The sequence below is a fragment of the Heloderma suspectum genome, chromosome 1 (genome assembly GCF_057233095.1).
Source record: "Heloderma suspectum isolate Gila_16-S chromosome 1, 16-S_ref, whole genome shotgun sequence".
Lineage (NCBI taxonomy): Eukaryota > Metazoa > Chordata > Lepidosauria > Squamata > Helodermatidae > Heloderma > Heloderma suspectum.
This window is the reverse complement of record NC_139458.1, coordinates 270,774,064-270,792,370: the sequence shown is the minus strand read 5'-3', so window position 1 is coordinate 270,792,370 and position 18,307 is coordinate 270,774,064. Positions and strand designations below refer to the sequence as shown.

General features: G+C 41.7%; 1 protein-coding gene across 7 annotated transcripts in view; it reads right to left on the bottom strand.

Moving 5' to 3' along the window:
* Window positions 1-18,307, bottom strand: part of NBAS (NBAS subunit of NRZ tethering complex) — a 233,290-nt gene that overhangs the window by 86,111 nt on the left and 128,872 nt on the right. For all 7 annotated transcript variants that reach the window (XR_014786542.1, XR_014786544.1, XR_014786543.1 and 4 more), the window contains exons 33-35: window positions 9,384-9,497; window positions 8,572-8,729; window positions 4,417-4,521 (exon numbers count right to left, since the gene is read on the bottom strand). Coding sequence is in view for 4 of the 7 variants with exons in the window: in XM_084826593.1 (XP_084682719.1) it covers window positions 4,417-4,521; window positions 8,572-8,729; window positions 9,384-9,497 (377 nt within the window). In the remaining 3 variants the exon portion in view is untranslated. The remainder of the gene's footprint in view (window positions 1-4,416; window positions 4,522-8,571; window positions 8,730-9,383; window positions 9,498-18,307) is intronic.

Genomic DNA, 18,307 nt, shown 5'->3' with positions numbered 1-18,307 from the left:
TGTAACACGCCTTTCATTTTGTGCCCCGCGGGTTTTATCCGATTTTATTTTTTGTAACCTAGTTTGAGTTCATCTTTGATGGAGAAAAGCAGGATATAAAAACAAACAACAACATTTTCTCTTAACCATGGTTACAAGATCAGGAGAGATTCATAGTCTGGCACACAACTTTTCCCTGCTTCCTCCCCCACCACCCCAGATTTCCTTTTCCCTGGTTCAGCATTTTCCCTGGCATCACATTACTTCTACACCAACACCAGCCATGGTTAGCTTTAAACAAAGGCTCATAAATAGGATTTTAAGTCCAGGTTAGAAGTAGCAATTCTTAGCATTACGCTTTCACATAACACAAACCATGGTTAACACTGAAAAAGAGATGGGGTGGGGAAATTTGCATGGAAGGGAAGAAGATGTAGGAGGGAATAAGAGAGGTTATGTGAACCATGGTTAAGAAATCAGGGAAGGATACGTCTGTACATGGGTGGGGGAAATGACCCCTTAAACAGGGATTGGCTACATGTGGCGTACAGGCTGTATGCCCCCCCCCCGGTCCTCTGCTGCTCTGTTGCAATTCATGGGGGTGGCAAAAAAATCTAAAAATTACAAATTTAACCCTGTGTAGGAGTTTGCTGCAATGTTCGCTTTTTTTTTTTTTTTTGCTACCACCGAATTTGGCAGTGTGGCAGCAGCAGGGATGTGGCCCATGGAGGTGTATGGGGGGGGAGTCAAAAGTCCCTCTCCCCTCCCCCAAAAAAGTTGCCCACCCTTGCCTTAAAAGAACAAGCTTAGCTCAAAGGATTTTTTGGTAATATTTTTAATCAAATCTTGCTCATTGACCACTGAGCAATGCTGGCAAGATCCACTGTAAGGAGGTCATTGGCAAGCCCCCTTTCCCTGGCTACCTCCAGTCACTACTGTCCTGCCTTTAAGCCACATTCCTTGAATTGTTCTTGGTCTCTTCCACAACATTCATCCCCACCCACTTCCTTCCATTTGCCCTATCCCTCTACAGAAAGAAAATGAGGCAACGATGGCAACGTTTTCATTTATACACAAAAGGAACATTGATCTTCCGAGGAGTGTTCAGGGTTGAGTCTGTAATGTCATTAGGGCAGGCAATGGTGCAATTATTTACCAAAACCACATTTTTCATCCTCAGTCAGGGTTCTTCATAGCAAGGCCTGGGGACCTGCAGTGGCTCCCAGTCACCCCAAGTGCAGCTGTCCTGGTCAGTGAGCAGCTGGGCATTGCCACATGGTCAGCCCCATTCCCAGTGCTGCTGTCTCCACCTCTATCTCTCTGTCCTTCCCATGAGAGCTTTCCACCACTGCCAGCTGGCTGTTGTTGAGTGGCTATGACAGCTTTCCATCCCCTGTACTGGCTATGTGAGCCAGCCCCTGCTTCTGATGTCATACGCGGGTGCCATGTGCTCACAAGATACAGGGGGGAAGCAAGTGAGGATAGGAGTCAAGGGGAGCTAAGAGTGGAAATGAGAGAGACAAGAGAGGAAAGGCAGTGTGCCAGGCCAATTGTCTGAAAGAGGTAAAATGAAGACCAGCAATGACCTCATAGAATCATAGAATAGTAGGGTTGGAAGGGGCCTACAAGGCCATCGAGTCCAACTCCTTGCTCAATGCAGGAATCCAAGTCAGAGCATCCCTGAGAGATGGCTGTCAAATTCTAGGATTCTGGGTGCTGTGCGCTGCAGCTGTGAAGCTTTTGTTTAGTTTTTTGGCTCTCTTTTGGTCATTCAAAATGCTGCAGGGCCAGGGTAGGGCTGTTGGCTGGCTTTCTTATTTGTGGCACCAGACGGTCCAGACCCCACTGGGGTGGGGGAGACCGTGAAGTGCACTAGGATGTAAATTTTGTACAGCAGCTGCTATTGGCGGAGGTGGGTGAGAAGAAATCACAGAACCATACATAACCAAAGATAAACAACAGAACTGCAATAACAGAGTACAAATGCTGCAAGAATGAAGCAAGAAGCAACACGAACATTTTTGCACGCCCACTTAAAGCAAGTTCTGAATTATTCAGTGTCAATTTAGTTACTTAGTAGTTAATGAAGCTCTCACATTGAAGGGTTTGGGGGTTTTGTTTTTTGCCAAAGTGGCTCCCGACACTTGAAAAATAGCATAGATCACTGTTCTAGATAGTCTCCTATTTTAAGGACCATTAACAGTTATCCTTATAAGATACACACCAACCACAGTAATCCCATGAGACAATTTACCAAGACAACACAAACGCCACAAGTTTATTCCCCCACTGCTGCCCTACATACTCCTTCATCAGCTTATGTGAAGAATCTCATTTACTGCTCCATTATATTCATTACATTATAAAGAAAACCAGTTGTAATTTGTATGAGTAAAGTATTTGCAAGCAAGCATTTGTAAAAAAACAAAATAAAACGTGTACTTAGGGGCAGTGGCTGTATTCCGCCACTTGTGAGTGACTTCCTGTGTTAATGAGACCATGCACAGTAATTACATTTTCATATTAGCATATGATATAAATAAAACCCTTGTTTTTACAAAATGATACACAAGTATTAAGCAGATTAAGCATAAAGTCAGTCCCCATTTATGTGTCATGATTTACTGTAGTTATTACTTTTACCATTAACGAATAACAACATGCCATCTTATGGCTAAGCGCTATGTTTTAATCTCATAATGTTGGCTATAATATTCTAAATACTTCTGAATAATCAAGGGTTTAACTGCTTATAAAGAGCCTTATTTTTGGCTTTGTCCAAGTATCTCTAAATTAGATTCAGGAATGAGTTCTATGTATAACAGCAGCCGAGATTAAAGACAGGTAAAGAGGCAATTAAAGAGGCATTCTGCCTTGTTTCTGTGCATCCTTTCAAAGAGCTCTTCAAAAGGAAGCCTTCAATACCTGGCAGACCACACAGCAAACACAGCATAACCCCCTTTTGCCAGTTATGTATGGTCAACAGACAATTTGTTTCCCATGGTTTTATAAACTCAGTTTAAACAAATGGATGGTTCAGCCCCTTCAATCTCAAACCCCATCAAATGTTTGGGTAAAGGCCTATTCCAGTAGATTAAGTCAGGTTGGGTGGCATAGAGCCTTGTGATGCCGCTCCTCCTCTCCTTCCAAAATAAAGGTATAAAGAGGGATTCCAAGTTGGCTCAAACCTAAGACAGCTGACCTGATCGCTTATTTGTTGGTAACCCATTGGGACATGGTGTTCTGTGCACTGTATGACTATTGTTATAATCAATTAAATGGGCGTAATATATATTCAATATGCATAGCAAATGCTGATGACTGTCCTGTACTGATAAAGCAGTTATAATTACTGTAAGATAAGTACACTACAACAGGCATGGTGGGATTTGCAATCTAACCCTGAACGTACCCAAGTGCCATCCCTTTGACCCTTGCCTCCTGCAAAGCTTTCTTTGGCAGTTCCTCACATCTGTAATCTGTCTGAGAAAATCTAAGAAGGCACTTAACTGATAACCGTGAAGTCACCGAACACATTCAGAAACATTCTAACTGCTGTGGTCGGCAAACTGACAAACAACATAATTTGGGGGAACACCCTAACCCTGTAAAGCAAACAAGGTTGGTTTTGTCTGGGAACAACCATACACTGGGCTCTAGAACCCTATTTGAGCATTAGGATGGTTCTATTCTTTCTTTCTTCCTTTAAAACCTTTAGAGGCCACTGTTTAGGGTCAAACCCTCCCAGGATAGCTTTTCAACATATACATTCACAATATAAATGGCATGGAAAGGAAGAGTGGGCCCTGCCCCCAATGCTGAATCCCCTTTGGCCCCAACCAAATCCATCCACATGTTGAGGGGAAGGTCTGACGAGGGGAGCCTGCTTACACTCTCCCCGTGATGTAGAATCTTGGGAGCACAGGGTTCGAACCAGAGGTGGAGCCCGTGCACACTGAGCCGGGCTCCAGCCACAGGCGGAGCCCGTGCACACTCAGCTGGGCTCCAGCCACAGGCGGAGCCCGTGCACACTCAGCTGGGCTGTAATAATAGCCCTACTGTTCAGCTCCATCTACTTGCAATCGCATATTGCTAACAATACAGCTTAGGACAGCATGTGTTGTAAAGCACGGAGGACTTTGGGAAAAGGGACTCTGAAGACAGGAATAGTGAAGAGAGGAACCAGAAGCAAGGTGGCTGAAAGAAGAATGTAAAGTTGGTAACAAGCAGAGAAAGAAGAAAATGGGAAAAGAGACATGCCTGGTGAAAAGGGCAGAGGGAAGGAAAACACTGAATAATTAGGAACTTCTAGCTCACTTTATTTCCATCTCTGTACCAGTGAGCAGCCTAATGATGAAAACTGAATGCAGTCAGAAACAGTTCAGTGTCCTAACCCCTTCCCCTTCCCCACCCCCACACATACACATAGACGCTTACCTCTAGAGGAGACTCTGTTTTGATTCCAATTGGTGATCTGGAGGTATTTATGTTCTCCCCCTTTTCTGAAGGCCGTATTTGGTAGTTGACTGCTTGATAAAGAATCTAAGGAAGCAGTAATAATATATCTGTTAAATTATTCATTCTATTCAATCTATAAAATGTGTGAGCCACTCCCCTTCTGTATAGTGATTATTTATAGTCAGCTAGCCCAATCTCAAGTAGAGAGGGTGGATTAGATAGGTAGGTTTTTGTTTTTTACAGTTTTGCATTTCAAACAAAACCAAAAGGACTTAACTTTCCATTCCAGAAAAAAGCAAAGCCTCATCTACCCATTTATGTGGGTATAAAGAGACATGTAGCATTAACTATGCCAAACAGATAGTAGGTCAGAGACCATGCAAAACCTTACATGGTCAGAGACCTTACAAAAAATAAATAATTTCAAAGAAGCTGGCTGGGGGGTGGGGACAGGATGGACGCGACCCTGTGAAATTCATTCTATGCGTTTCATGAGGATAGAGGCAAAGTATGAAATCCTTATAGAAGGTAAGAAAAGACCTAGTCAAACACCAGGAAGGATTATGATGGATTACACAGATGGATGAGCTTCACTACCATTGATAGCAAGCACCTCCGTTTCAGAAACATAGACAGGTATGGAATCTGTACTAGACTAAACAGAAATAAAACTGCATTCATGCTAAGGCCTATCCAGACAAACTGTCCCTGCCTCTTTGTTAGACAGTGAATATTTGTTTTGGGTAACTTTGCATTTGGCCAGCACTCAAAACTGCATTCCGATCATTTGACAGGAGGCTACTATCAGGAGTAGGAAAGGAGGGCAGGTGGGACTGGGGCATAACCCTCTCCCTGCTAGATGTTTTACCACTCAGAATTGCCTCTTTAAACTGCTGCCCCCATCCCAACTGTTTGTCCCCTGGTTGGGTGGTTCCCGTCAACAAATACAGCCCTCCCAGGAATGGGGGTCACTATTTGGTGTAATTAGAAAGAAATACCTGTGAAGCTGAACCATGCTCTGACACTTGCTACCCAGAGCAAAGTTATAAGGCTAATTTAGTAATGGCCTTCTGCCAAGACTTAAATATGCTGAGTTTGGAACTCATTTCTCAGTGAACCTTTGGGGCTCTCACACAGCTCATTTGGAGCAGTGTTGTGTTTCTAGGGCTCAGATGAAATTATTTTTATATATTGTGAGAGCTGTCAAAAACATTTAAAACTGGGACTTTCTAAAAATCAGGTCTTAGGGGTGCAATCATATGCATGTTTAGACAGAAAAAAAGTCCTACGACTCCCAGCATTTCCCAGCTAGCATGGATTGCTGGGAAATGCTGGGAGGTATAGGACTTTCTTCTGTCTAAAGATGCATAGGATTGAGCCCTACAAGATTTAACAGAATGATCAAAAATAATCATAAATATTTATCAAAATGTTATGAGTCATTTCTGAAATATGATGCTGAACTTGAACAGGTAAAAGACTAGATGATCAAGTGGGCTCAAAATATAGGTTAAAATATCCCAAAGGAAATTTGGGGAAATATTTGGAGGATAATTGGTAATTTCTTCTTAAACATAACATTGAGAGACATGTTTTATAAAATGACAAGATGGTATTTTAACACAAGACTTAATAAGTAAAATTGCTAAAAGTTAGCTCCCTTTTTTGGAAGTATAAGGAGAGAACAGGAGGTTATTTTCATTCAAGGTAGAAGTGTTCTTTAGTTAAAAAAATACTAAAAGGGAAAAAAATATAGATGTTAATAAATGGAATTTCTCTGGATCCAGTAATCTTCCTTTTGATTTCTATTAGTAGGACTGTAGCTAAAAGGTATAAGGAATGTTTATGTTTATGCAGTCAGGGCCAGAAATATTGGAACAAGGATAACTGTTTTGGCAGTTGGCCTCTGTATACCACCACATTGAAGTTGAAAGGAAACACACCCAGATGGGAGCGAAGTCAGGACTTTCAGCTGTAATTCAAGGGGTGTGACAAAAGTGGGGCACTAACCATTCAGGAAGTACAGCCAGTGGCATACACACACACCCATCGTTGGTGGCTCATAAGTAATGGAACACATGGCTGGCAAGCAGCTGCATGGCCAGGTGTGGCCTGTTTCCTGGGTACCCCATGACCAATCAAGCAGAATAGCAGATAAAAGGTCTGGAGGTGGTTCTGAGTGTTACATTTGCATTTGCTAGCTGTTCACTGGAATCCCCAACATGAGGTCCAAAGAGGTGTCCATGCAAGTGAAGGAGGCCATCATTAGGTTAAGGAAACAAAATAAACCCATCAGAGAGATAGCAAAAACAGTGGGAGTGGTCAACACAACAGTTTGGAACATCCTGAAAAAGAAGGAATTAACTGGCAAGCTCAGCAACAGCAAAAGGCCTGGCAGACCATGGAAGACAACTAATGTGGATGACTGCAGAATTCTTCTGTTCATGGTGAAGAGGAACCCTTTCACAACATCTTGCCAGGTCAAGAACACTCTTGAGGAGGTAGGCATGTCATTGTCAACATCTACAGTCAAGAGACGGCTTTATGAATGTAAATACAGAGGATTCACAACAAGGCAAACCACTGGTAACGCTCAAGAACAGAAAGGCCAGCTTAGCCTTGGCCAGTAAACACCCAAAGAAGCCTGTGCAATTCTGGAATAAGATTCTTTGGACCGATGAAACCAAGATTAACTTGTACCAGAATGATGGGAAGAGAAAAGTATGGAGAAGGAAAGGAACAGCTCATGATCCAACGCATACCACATCATCTGTCAAACATAGTGGAGGCAGTGTTATGGCATGGGCATGTATGGCTGCCAATGGAACTGGGTCACTGGTGTTTATTGATGAACTGACTGCTGATAAAAGCAGCAGGACGAATTCTGAAGTGTATAGGGCTATACTTTCTGCTCAGATTCAGTCGAATGCTGCCAAACTGATAGGACGCCGCTTCATATTGCAGATGGATAATGATGCAAAACATACAGCAAAAGCTACCCAAGAGTTTCTCTAGGCAAAGAAGTGGGATGTACTTCAATGGCCAAGTCAGTCACCTGATCTCAACCCAATAGAGCATGCTTTTCACTTACTGAAGACAAGACTGAAGGCAGAAAAACCCACAAACAAGCAGCAGCTGAAGGCAGCTGCAGTAAAGACCTGGCAAAGCATCTCGAGGGAGGAAACTCAGCATTTGGTCATGTCCATGGGTTCCAGATTTCACACAGTCATTGACTGCAAAGGATTTTCATCCAGATATTAAAGGCGATCCTTAAGTTTGAAATGCCGTTGGTTTGTTCCATTACTTAGGAGCCACCAACGATGGGCGTGTGTATATGCCACTGGCTGTCCTTCCTGAATGGTTAGTGCCCCACTTTTGTCAAACCCCTTGAATTACAGCTGAAAGTCCTGACTTCGCTCCCATCTGGGTGTGTTTCCTTTCAACTTCAATGTGGTGGTCTGCAGAGACCAACTGTCAAAACAGTTATCCTTGTTCCAATAATTCTGGCCCTGACTGTATATCTGCTGTTGCTAGGATACTGCATGCTAAGAACTGGAGATCTCAAAAGCCTTCTTGTTCGAAAGGCTGTTATGAGAAAATGTGGGACCTAGCAGTGATGGCTAAATTAACTCATTATATTAGAACAACATAGAATAGAGAGATGGAATACCTTTAAAGAAAAGTGGAAACATGTAATTGATCATTGCGAAAAGCACTTACTGTATCTTAATATCAACTATTACTTTTCTTTAGGAGTCTTGCAGAAAGGTATATGTTAACAGCATAAGGTACTGGACTTTTTATTTTTAAATTTCATCTTAATCTTTGTATTTTACTGAAACTATTTTTGAGGGATTCATTGGAATAAAACGTGGATTCTGTATATACCGTACAACGTAGTGAACTGGCATTATGTTGATCTTAATTTTTAAAAACGGAACTTTGTTCAAGAAGAAAAACAAAACTACATATGTCACTTTTGCTCAGCCTTATTATTCAAGTATTTTATTAAAAACAACATTTCAGTCCAATATTCCAGTAGTGTAAGGATGTGGCCACAGAACAGTCAGGGATTTGTTTTTAAAAATACAAGTTTTATTTTTTGAAAAAAATGTTTATCAATTCGAGACTTACCTCAGTTTGTAGAGCACTGCTTGCTGCCAGTAGAGGCTGTATGGCACTTGGGGGACAGTGTGTCAAAGCATAGGCTATGAGCTCCTGCCGAACAGCCGTGTCCTGGTAACCTTCAGATTGTCCTAACTGGCTGCAAACGTCCCAGCTTTTAGAATAGCCTGACATGGATGTTAGAAGAATGATTACAAAATTAAACTTAAGAAAACTAAAATTAAGAATGGATACTCCAAATATGAAATTATATCAAGGTAAACACTTCAAATTTGAGAGGTACTCATCTTCAGCTTTCAGTGGAATGTAAAGTTATGGTTCTCAAAAGCTTGTTCCCTTTTGTAACAGCTACAGCACATCTGTACCCTGAGAATGTATTTAAAAAACCTCCAAATTCTGATCAAATGTATGTATTAATTACACACAGGCACCATCCTGCCCTCTATTTACTATTTCTATCTGATATTCATCCATCATATACCAACTACTCATCATTATAATCATCACTCTATAACCTCTATATCCTCCTCATCCTACAGGACACATGCTCATCTTTTTGCTGTCCAACTCTGATCTTTGGTCAAACATGTTTTGCAGTTCTTAAAAAAAACCCCAAACACCTCAGCTTTAGAGCTGCTGTAGTGGAGAGGCACAATTTGCCACATGAGAGGAAAGCCATCTAGCATCTGTAGGTTCTATTTGCTATGGACCAACATTCAAGAGAAAAAGACAGGATGATATGTTTGCCACTTCATGCTATGCATGAAAATTCATGAGATCATTTGTTGTTCTACATGGATGGGATGGGGAATGTACTCTACCTGAAGCCATAAGTTCCTGGCAATGCATATTTGCTGCTTTGTAATCCTCAAACTTGAGAGCTTGTTCCACTAAAAGAATCAAAACTTGTCCTTTTCTCTCTGTCTGGTCATCAACTATAAAATAAGAGATATACTTAAATTATTAGAACATCAACATCAATACAGTTAGATAAGTACCAAAGAATGCAGCAGGTAGCCACACAATTAAACCAGGCTTCTTAAAAATATATATATAAAAAGAGGAATGTACGCCTCTCTCTACATGCATGCTCTCCAGTTTACTTCAAGTTGACATGCTTAGCCTGCATACTTAATCATTTCATGTAGACTACACTGAAGCCACATTTGTAGCAGTTATTTGCCAAAGTGGGATACTCTGGGACTTTTGCAGCTAGTGGGTTGGAGTCTGCCCTCAACTCTTACTTTTGGCACAGATCTACCAAACGTTTTCAAATGGCCAAGCCTATTTGGCTCCTGCATTGCCCAAGTGCATGAATACCATGTCCTCACAAAACATGGTACTTCAGCATAAGTGACAAGGAGGGCAATCCTATGGCCCCTAGACAGCATCCAAGGGGCCATAGGATAGTTCAGATTCCCAGGAGTCTGAGCTTCCCTCCCCTCCCAGCCAGCATGAGAAGAACTGCGCTGGCTACCTCTCTGAGGTCGCAAAAGGGGCGTTTCTGTGGGCCAGGAGGGGAAGGGACTGAGGAAGTGGGGATATGAGCAATATCCCCACTATATCCCCAGCCCTTCCCAGGAGGCTCCCCCCCCCGCCACCGCAGAGCCCTCACTTCCACGCTCCTCCCTCTCTGCACTGGATGCCCACCAGCCTCCGGGTTTGGAGGCTGACAGCCATCCCCATAGGATTGTGCTCTAATAGACTACAGCAGCCTTCCCTAACATGATGCCCTCCAGATGTTTTGGACAACAACTCTCGGCGTTCCTGACCATTGGTCATGCTGGCTGGGGCTTATGGGAGTTAAGTCCACAACATCTGGAAGGCTCCAGATTGAAGGAGGCTGGACTATATGTTTCCTAAACCTTTTAGCCAGAATCCAAGCCAGCTATATGCATGTATATTAGAGATCATTTGCACAGCCAAAGGTTTCTTCAAAGTTTCCATCACAGCCATTCATGCTGCTGAAGAGACATGGGCTTTTTTTATTTATTTGTAGGATGTTACCCCACTTTGCTGCTCCAAGAAGAGCATTAAAGGTTACTGCCAACATCTAACAAATAACATTAAAGAAGATACAATAGTGTGCTACAGTAGTCCACCCTGATATCTTGATGTAACTAAGGCACATGTCACCATGGTTGGATCTGCCTATGGTTCAACTTTGGTTCAACTTTGAAGAGGCAAACTGAACTGTTTGCCTCTTCAACAGAATGTTTAAGAAGTGGCTAAGGAACATTTACGTTCTAGAATAAGGGATAACTTTAAAATTAGGGAAATCTGGCAAGCCTAGCTACTTTTCAGGGCATTCCAAGCTGATATGCTTGAAGTGAAACATATGCACTTAACAAGTAAAGAGGACCTACACTGTTCCTGACAGATTTAAACACCCAAGCTGAGAGACGAATCTCTCCACTGCAGTAAGAGAGCTGAAGGAACCATAACACAATCACAGTGCTTAATCTATTTTGTTCCATTGTTCTTCAGGTATCTGCTAAGGCAGAGGACACCATTTATGTTCGAAAGGAATGTGGGCATACTCACATGTGGGATAAATTGTTTTTTCTTAATTGAGCTTGAGCAGCTACTCAAGATAACTTAGCATGAAAAAATCTGTGTTGGAACAGTGGGAGCTCTCTCTTTCTCTCTCTGCATGTTTTACAAGAACTCAAGTATCAAAAATGCTAGAATTATTCTGTCACAGTTTACATCTTCCCTGCATTCTCCTCTCATTTTAGCTCTTGTTATATGGATGCTCACTGAGGATGCTTTAGCTACACTAAAGGGTAGCTGTCAACTCCAGCATGACTATTTGAGCTCCTACAAGTCACAGCCTGAACATGTTTCTTTTACTGAGCTTCTGTAGGTCTAACAATGGAGATACTTCAAGTCCTACCCCTGTAGATTTCGAGCACCACCTTTTATTCTTCCAGTCAAACAACTTGCTGACAGTCGCACAGCTCCCGACTTGGGAAGTAAAAAGTTAAAGATTATGAAAGTGAAAATGATTCCTAATGATAATTTTATGCTTCCAGTGCCTGACAGATAGAATTTAAGAAGTTAAGCTGCCAGATAAAAAGGGCATAATGAAATGTGTGCCTTAATAATATAACGATTTCCTTCTCCTTCACTGCTATTACTATCTAAACACAGATCAACCGCGGTGTCAAAGGCATACAGTAATGTTCAGAACTGCAAACTCTGTCTGGTCTACTGTTCAAAGAACACTGTATGCATCCATGGCAAAAGGGATTCAATAATCGGTCACAAACACATTCATAAACTGCTCCTGCACCATGGCAGGCAGTTGAAACCACTAAAAATGTGAATGTTGCAAGGTAGGAACATTCTAAGCCTGAAGAAATTCACATAACCTGTGAATATTAGGGCTAGCACCCCATTTTTGTTTGGTGAGGCCCAGCGTCATGGGTCGGCACCACTGGGTAGATGTTGATAGCCTGAGCCCTCAGGAGGGCCCATCGGCACTGGAGCAACCACCAGCCTCCCAATCCTCCAGCTGGGCTGGCAGTCTGGCTTCCTTACTCAGTAGCGGCGGCAGCCATCAGCCACATCACATAGGAATTCTTCCTCCTCCAGGTGTGCTGTTCCTGCAGCAGCACATAACTGGCAGGAAAAATGAAGCTGAGTTGTACGAGGCAGACACACACTATATTTTTATGCCCTGGAATGCAAAGCTTGATGCCCAACCACATATCAGGCACAGAGACAAGCCTCCACTATGCCCTCCAACAGAGATGTGAAGACCTGGGGGGGGGGAACCCGGGGGAAATTTGAAAAAAAGTCCCCCTAAAAATTCCTTATTTCCCCCCTCCAGATGAAGTTTTTAGTTTTTCAATTGTCTCAACAGAAAAAACTGGAAATTTGGGGGAACATTGAAAAAAATCTCCTATTAGATAGAGAGGGAGGGAGGGAAAATTTAATAGAAAGCTTCCATGTTTCATACTACAAAATGTGTAGTATAAAAATGTTTAAGCCAGACAATCTACAGTATTTGAAAATATGTATACTGTAGACATATACACAAACCCAAGATGCATTTCTGCACCTCAAAGGTTCTACCATCTTCATGAGAAGAGCACACCCAGCCTTTGTTTTCTTGTGAATGGCTGCTTGCCTTCTTCTGGTGAACTTTGTTCCAGTCTGGAGATACCAGAAGCAAGTATCATCCATCTGCTGTCCTCTGTTTGTACAAAACTAAGACTGTAATCTTTAGTACATGCTTAGCTGAGAGGCAGCTCCAAGAAAAGGAGCAGATCTTAACATGTATAGGATTTTTCTGTGAATTTCATAAATATGCCAAGCATACTTTTATATTCTAAATTATAAATCATGCATTTTATGTTGTTGACACAGTAAAGGTTTAGGGCTGACAGGAAAGTAAGTAGTGTGTATATTTCAGTTCTTCACAAAATCTTAGATTTTTTCCTGAACTCCCATTCCCTGGGGGAAAAAAAGAGCTTGTCTCATAGTTTTAAAATTCCTGGAAATTTTACGTCTCTAACTCTGTGCTAGAGGAGGATGGTGGAAGCTTATCTCTGTACCTGCCAGGCGACTGGAGCACCAATAATCTGGCAGGCACAGAGGCAGAGAAAGGCAGCAAGCCTCCACTGCCCTCTCTTGCTGGAAGGGAATCTATTTACTCATTTATTTACAAGATTTATATACTGCTCTATATCCAATAAATATCTGAGCAGTGAACAATAAAAAGGGAAAATAATAACAATAACAACAACGACAAAAGTATTAAATAATAATGATAATGAAATATAGAATTCAAACCTTTAAAACCTTTAAAATCAGATTGCATCAATAAAATCATGGCTGGTTAGTCAGAGAAGGCCTGTTTAAGTAAAAAATGTTTTCAGCAGGCACTGAAAATGAAACCATGGTGGAACTGCTTCCTTTTGACCATGACTTCTTGCTGTTTTTCAAAGATGAAACATGAGGCCAGAGCAAAAAACTGTGTCAGAAAGAGAAACAGAAAGAAAGGGCGGGGAGGAGTGGCCCTGCCCAATATTGGCCCTGGGCCCCAACTGACTTATTCTGTGGATCAACAGCCCTCCAAAGGGAAAAAAAGGTTCCCACTATGAACTAAGTTCACAACTGGCATGTGTAGGTTCACCAGTAATGTATAACCCAAATTATTGACTGGGTGGAACAAACAGACTATTGTCAATGGGAATTCACAAGATAGACCCAAGTTTCCTATTCCCCAAGCAATCCTGACTGATGGGATGAGGAAAAGCAGTTGCATCCCTAGGATAAGATTTGTGCTAAACTACACTGATACTACCTTCTGGAAAACTTGTCCATCAACAAATGAGAACATGTCAACACAATAGTGCTTAAGGTACAAGCAAATTTCCATGTAGCAGTGTTACAGATGCCTTCATTTGATGGACAACTCTTGTAGGCACTGGAATAACACAGCCTGCAATGCCACCTGGTAGAACATTTCCCTCAGATAGGACCTATGTCTACAGTCCCTGAGATACTGAACAATGTTTGAGGTAGAGATCACTGAACCAGGACCGTCTAAAGGAATTCTAGACTTACTGTCGAGAATCCTTCATTCTGGAGATGGAGAAGCTAAAGGAGTTGAAAGAAAGCCCCTCTCCTTGTTGTTGTCTGCAATATGGCCCCTACTAGCTGGCCAAGCCAAGGGGCTAGCTCATCAGTCAAGATTATTCCACAATAGAACCCCTAGAGAACAACAGGAGAATAACTGTGCCACTTATCACACAGGCACTGTTCAGTATGTGACTGCAACCATATTTCTCCAAATCTACTGTAAGCTAGAAGAGGGGTAGGGGGAATCCTGAGCAACAAAATATTGCCATTTGAGTGCTAGGAAAAGGCAGCATCCACACAACAGAAGTGCTTTGTTGGAAAAGAAAAACTTGAATGTATGATTATTGTACCAAAACAAAAAACCAGCCATCATCTATAAAAACCCCAGACAGACAGATCTTCCTGAATAATAAGGCTTGTGTCTTTACTTCTTACTCAGAACGTAAAAGATTATCTTCACATTCTGGGAAGAAAATCACTTTTAATCACTAATTCCAGAGATGGCTGAATTTCTAAACTAATTTTATTCCCATGAATGTCACTGTCATTTTGAAGTACAAATTAACCAGAAAAGATGTCTAAAATTAATGACTCAAACAGCAATTCTTGCAGCTTGCGGCAGCCCTGAATTACATTCGTGCCAGGTCTTCTCAGTGTTATGAGGCAATAAAGCAACAGTAATTAAGAGTCAATACTGAAGATTACTTAGTCAAAAAGGCACAAACATACATAAGTTGTGCTAAATTCAATGCTTCTTTCAGACTGCCACAAAAAAAACCACAATTTCCTATCTGTTACAGAACCAAACCATCAAAATAAGTTTTAAGGAAAATATCGTTCCTTTCTCTTACAGCTGCAGAGAAAGGAAAGAACTTCATGATATAGACAGTACATTAGGATGTTCTTAGGCTTGGCTCTCACCAGGTTGTTCTCCTACCTGGACTCAGTCACTTCAGACTGTAGGCAGGAGTTCACATGACTAAATGCTGTTAGATTAAAAACACAGAACACATCTGCACGTATAAGGAACTAAGATTTAAGAGTTCCACATTTCTCTCTGGTGTTACTTGTTAATAACCCTGATTAAAACAAACACTCTAGGGGGAAAAATACTCATTTTGACAATCTGCTTTTTTTAAGGCTTTGAACTCTGGTGAAAATGTGCCCAGGTACATAAGTCACAAGAACATAAGAAGAGCCCTGCTGGATCAGACCAAGGGTCCATCTAGTCCAGTATTCTGTTCACACAGTGGCCAACCAGTTGTTGACCAGGAACCCACAAGCAGCGCATGAGTGCAACAGCACCCTCCCGCCCATGTTCCCCAGCAACTGGTATACATAAACTCACTGCCTCTGGTACTGGAGGTAGCACTTAGCCATCAAGACTACTAGCCATTGCTAGCCTTTTCCTCCAAGAATTTGTCTAACCCCCTTTTAAAGCCGTCCAAATTGGTCGCCATCACTACATCCTGTGGTAACGAATTCCATAGTTTAACTATGCGCTGTGTGAAGAAGTCAGGAGTAGCGCTGAACACAGCGGGACAGGATTTGCATGTAGCTGTCTTTTTCCTGCTTGCGAAAGAGAGGTAGTGGCCTCTAGGGGGCATGTTACAAAAGTGAGAACACCTGCTAAACTCCATCACCTTTTGGCCATAATCCAAGGCACAGCTTTCGATCTATAATAACTCTTACACCACAATCCTATACATGTCTACTCCAAAGCAAACCCTCTCCCTCTGAATGGAGCTATGCCATGACGGTGTCGTTCCAGAGAATGGTGACCTCCTTGGAAGGTATGCTTCCCCCTACCAACATTACACCTGGATGACATCATGACACCACATCACAACATAGTGTTATTCAGGAGGAACACTATGGGAAAGACTTGGCCACTGGGCTGTTCGGAGGAGTGCCTCCAAGGCAAATAAAAGAAGACACAGGAAGTCTCTGTCACAGCTACATATACCCTCCTTTAAAGTAGTTCTCTAGCAGTAGTAATCATGAGCCAGAGCAGGGGAGGGTTGAAGAATGCTTTTGTGATTTGCTCAATTTGCTCCCTTTAAAATTTAAAATGTTCTTCACTGAATTTTAATAGGATGTATTTACATTTTCTTCTTTAAAAAAAATTAAAAAGGAAGAAGCTATTATTAATTTCAGGATGGAGGCAGGCTATAATTTAAATAAGCAAGTGTTCTAACAAGCCACTAAGGGCAGAATGTAAGAAACACCTAAATTTTCACGAGCTGTTCTCTAATTTTAAGGGTTGGGCATATTCAGTGCCCTCTACTTTTAAGAGCAGGAGAATCATTATAGACTTTTATAGTTACCCTAAGGCATGGTACTTGGAATTAACAATATAGTGCAACCTCATATATTTTGTGTGGGAGGTAGGAAGGTATACAAAATAATAGCTAAATAAATAGACCTAATATTCTTACAGTTTCCTGTCAGGGAGATGTAGAATCGGATAAGACGAATTTGGGTAAGACAGAGAAACAGGGATTCTAAGAATGGAGGCCCACTGTATTGTAATTTCTCCTCATGCCAGAAGTGAACAGATTAATTCACCACTGTGATAAACATTAATGACAAAAATGTGATTATTCCTATTTATATAATGAAATCAGCAGGACCGATGAATAACAACTCTGTAACAATATAGGGTTAAAGACAAATACACAATGACTAGAATAACCATCATTGAAGTCACTGTCTGAAATTATTGCTATTTTACCACAGAATTCAGCCAGGATCCAAAAACAATAACCACCCCTCATTCATGGCTTGAGCATGCTCCACACAATTCTTCAAACACAGTTTTTCCAAGCACCCCCAAACCCACCACAGAACCCTACTCTAGAGGTATTCACTGGAGTTTTGAGAATGTAAGAAACAGCATGAATCTCTTCTGAGCAGCAGGGGCAACACTTCCACTGTTTCTTACCTTCTCACACAAATGAGAGAAGCCCCTGCTCCCGAACTGTCTCTAAAACCAGAGGACTGATGCTAGGGAGTTTGGAAAGACCAATAATAATGCCTGGACCCCTGCTTATTTCCTTTGAACAGCAGATCACAATTCCCATGCCAATTCACAAAGTGCTTTGACAAGTATCCTAATTTTGATAAGCTGTTGACATGTGACATAAAAGGCTATTTTGAAGGAACACAAGCCTGAATCCCCCTTGGGTATGCAGGACTAGTTGCCCAGTTCTTTGGATCCTGGCCCTATATGTCAATCACAACATCTCTTTTTCTCCTCCTCAGAGTTTCTGTGAGTAACCAAACAAAATGCTTGCAAAAAGCCTAATTTTTGAATAGAACATGGGGGTATTTGTACATCCCCTATTGAAATTATTTATTCAGGACTACTACAGATTTACTATAGGCGTGCCCTCCAGAGTTTTTGGACAACAATTCCCATCAGCAACAGCCAACATGGCCAATGGTCAGGGATGTTGGGAATCGTAGTCCAAAACATTTAGAAGGCACCAGATTGCCTAGCCCTGTTTTATTAGCTTCCTACAGTAAGAAGCTTGTGTCTTGAGATGCAAACATTTCTCATAGAATATCAAACCTATTAATCTGGCTACTGTCACTTTTAGAACAAAACGTCTCATCTCCAGATCCAAGCAAGTATTGATTTTCACATATGCATGCTGTTTTTTGCTAAAACATTCACTGCATTCCTTCGCTTTTTACTGTTCAAAGCTGTCTCATTTTCTTGCATTAAAACCTACAGGTGTAAAGTCACATATTTTTATAAGTAGAAGTAGTCCCCTATAAGGACTGGGAATTATTTACAAATATTGGAATAGGACCACTTTGGGTGTACACTCTTCAAGGCAGGGGCATGAATTATGACATTTCAGTTCACAGGGGTTCTGGTATGTTGCAGAGGAGCTCAGACATGCTGGCACTCTATACACATATACTTCTGTTTGCTATTTGTATTCATATTACCCTGAGTCCTTGGCTTAAGTATCCATTTTGTTTAGGAAGACACAACAGAGCCACAAGCATGGAAAGCTGCCAAGAATGGAAGCAATGCTTGGATGGTTGCAGCAGGGCCTAATTTTATACATGCTTCCTCCACTGATCGGATTAAAGGGAGCTGCTTCCATGTAACTAGGGAAACACACAAATGTCTATCTCA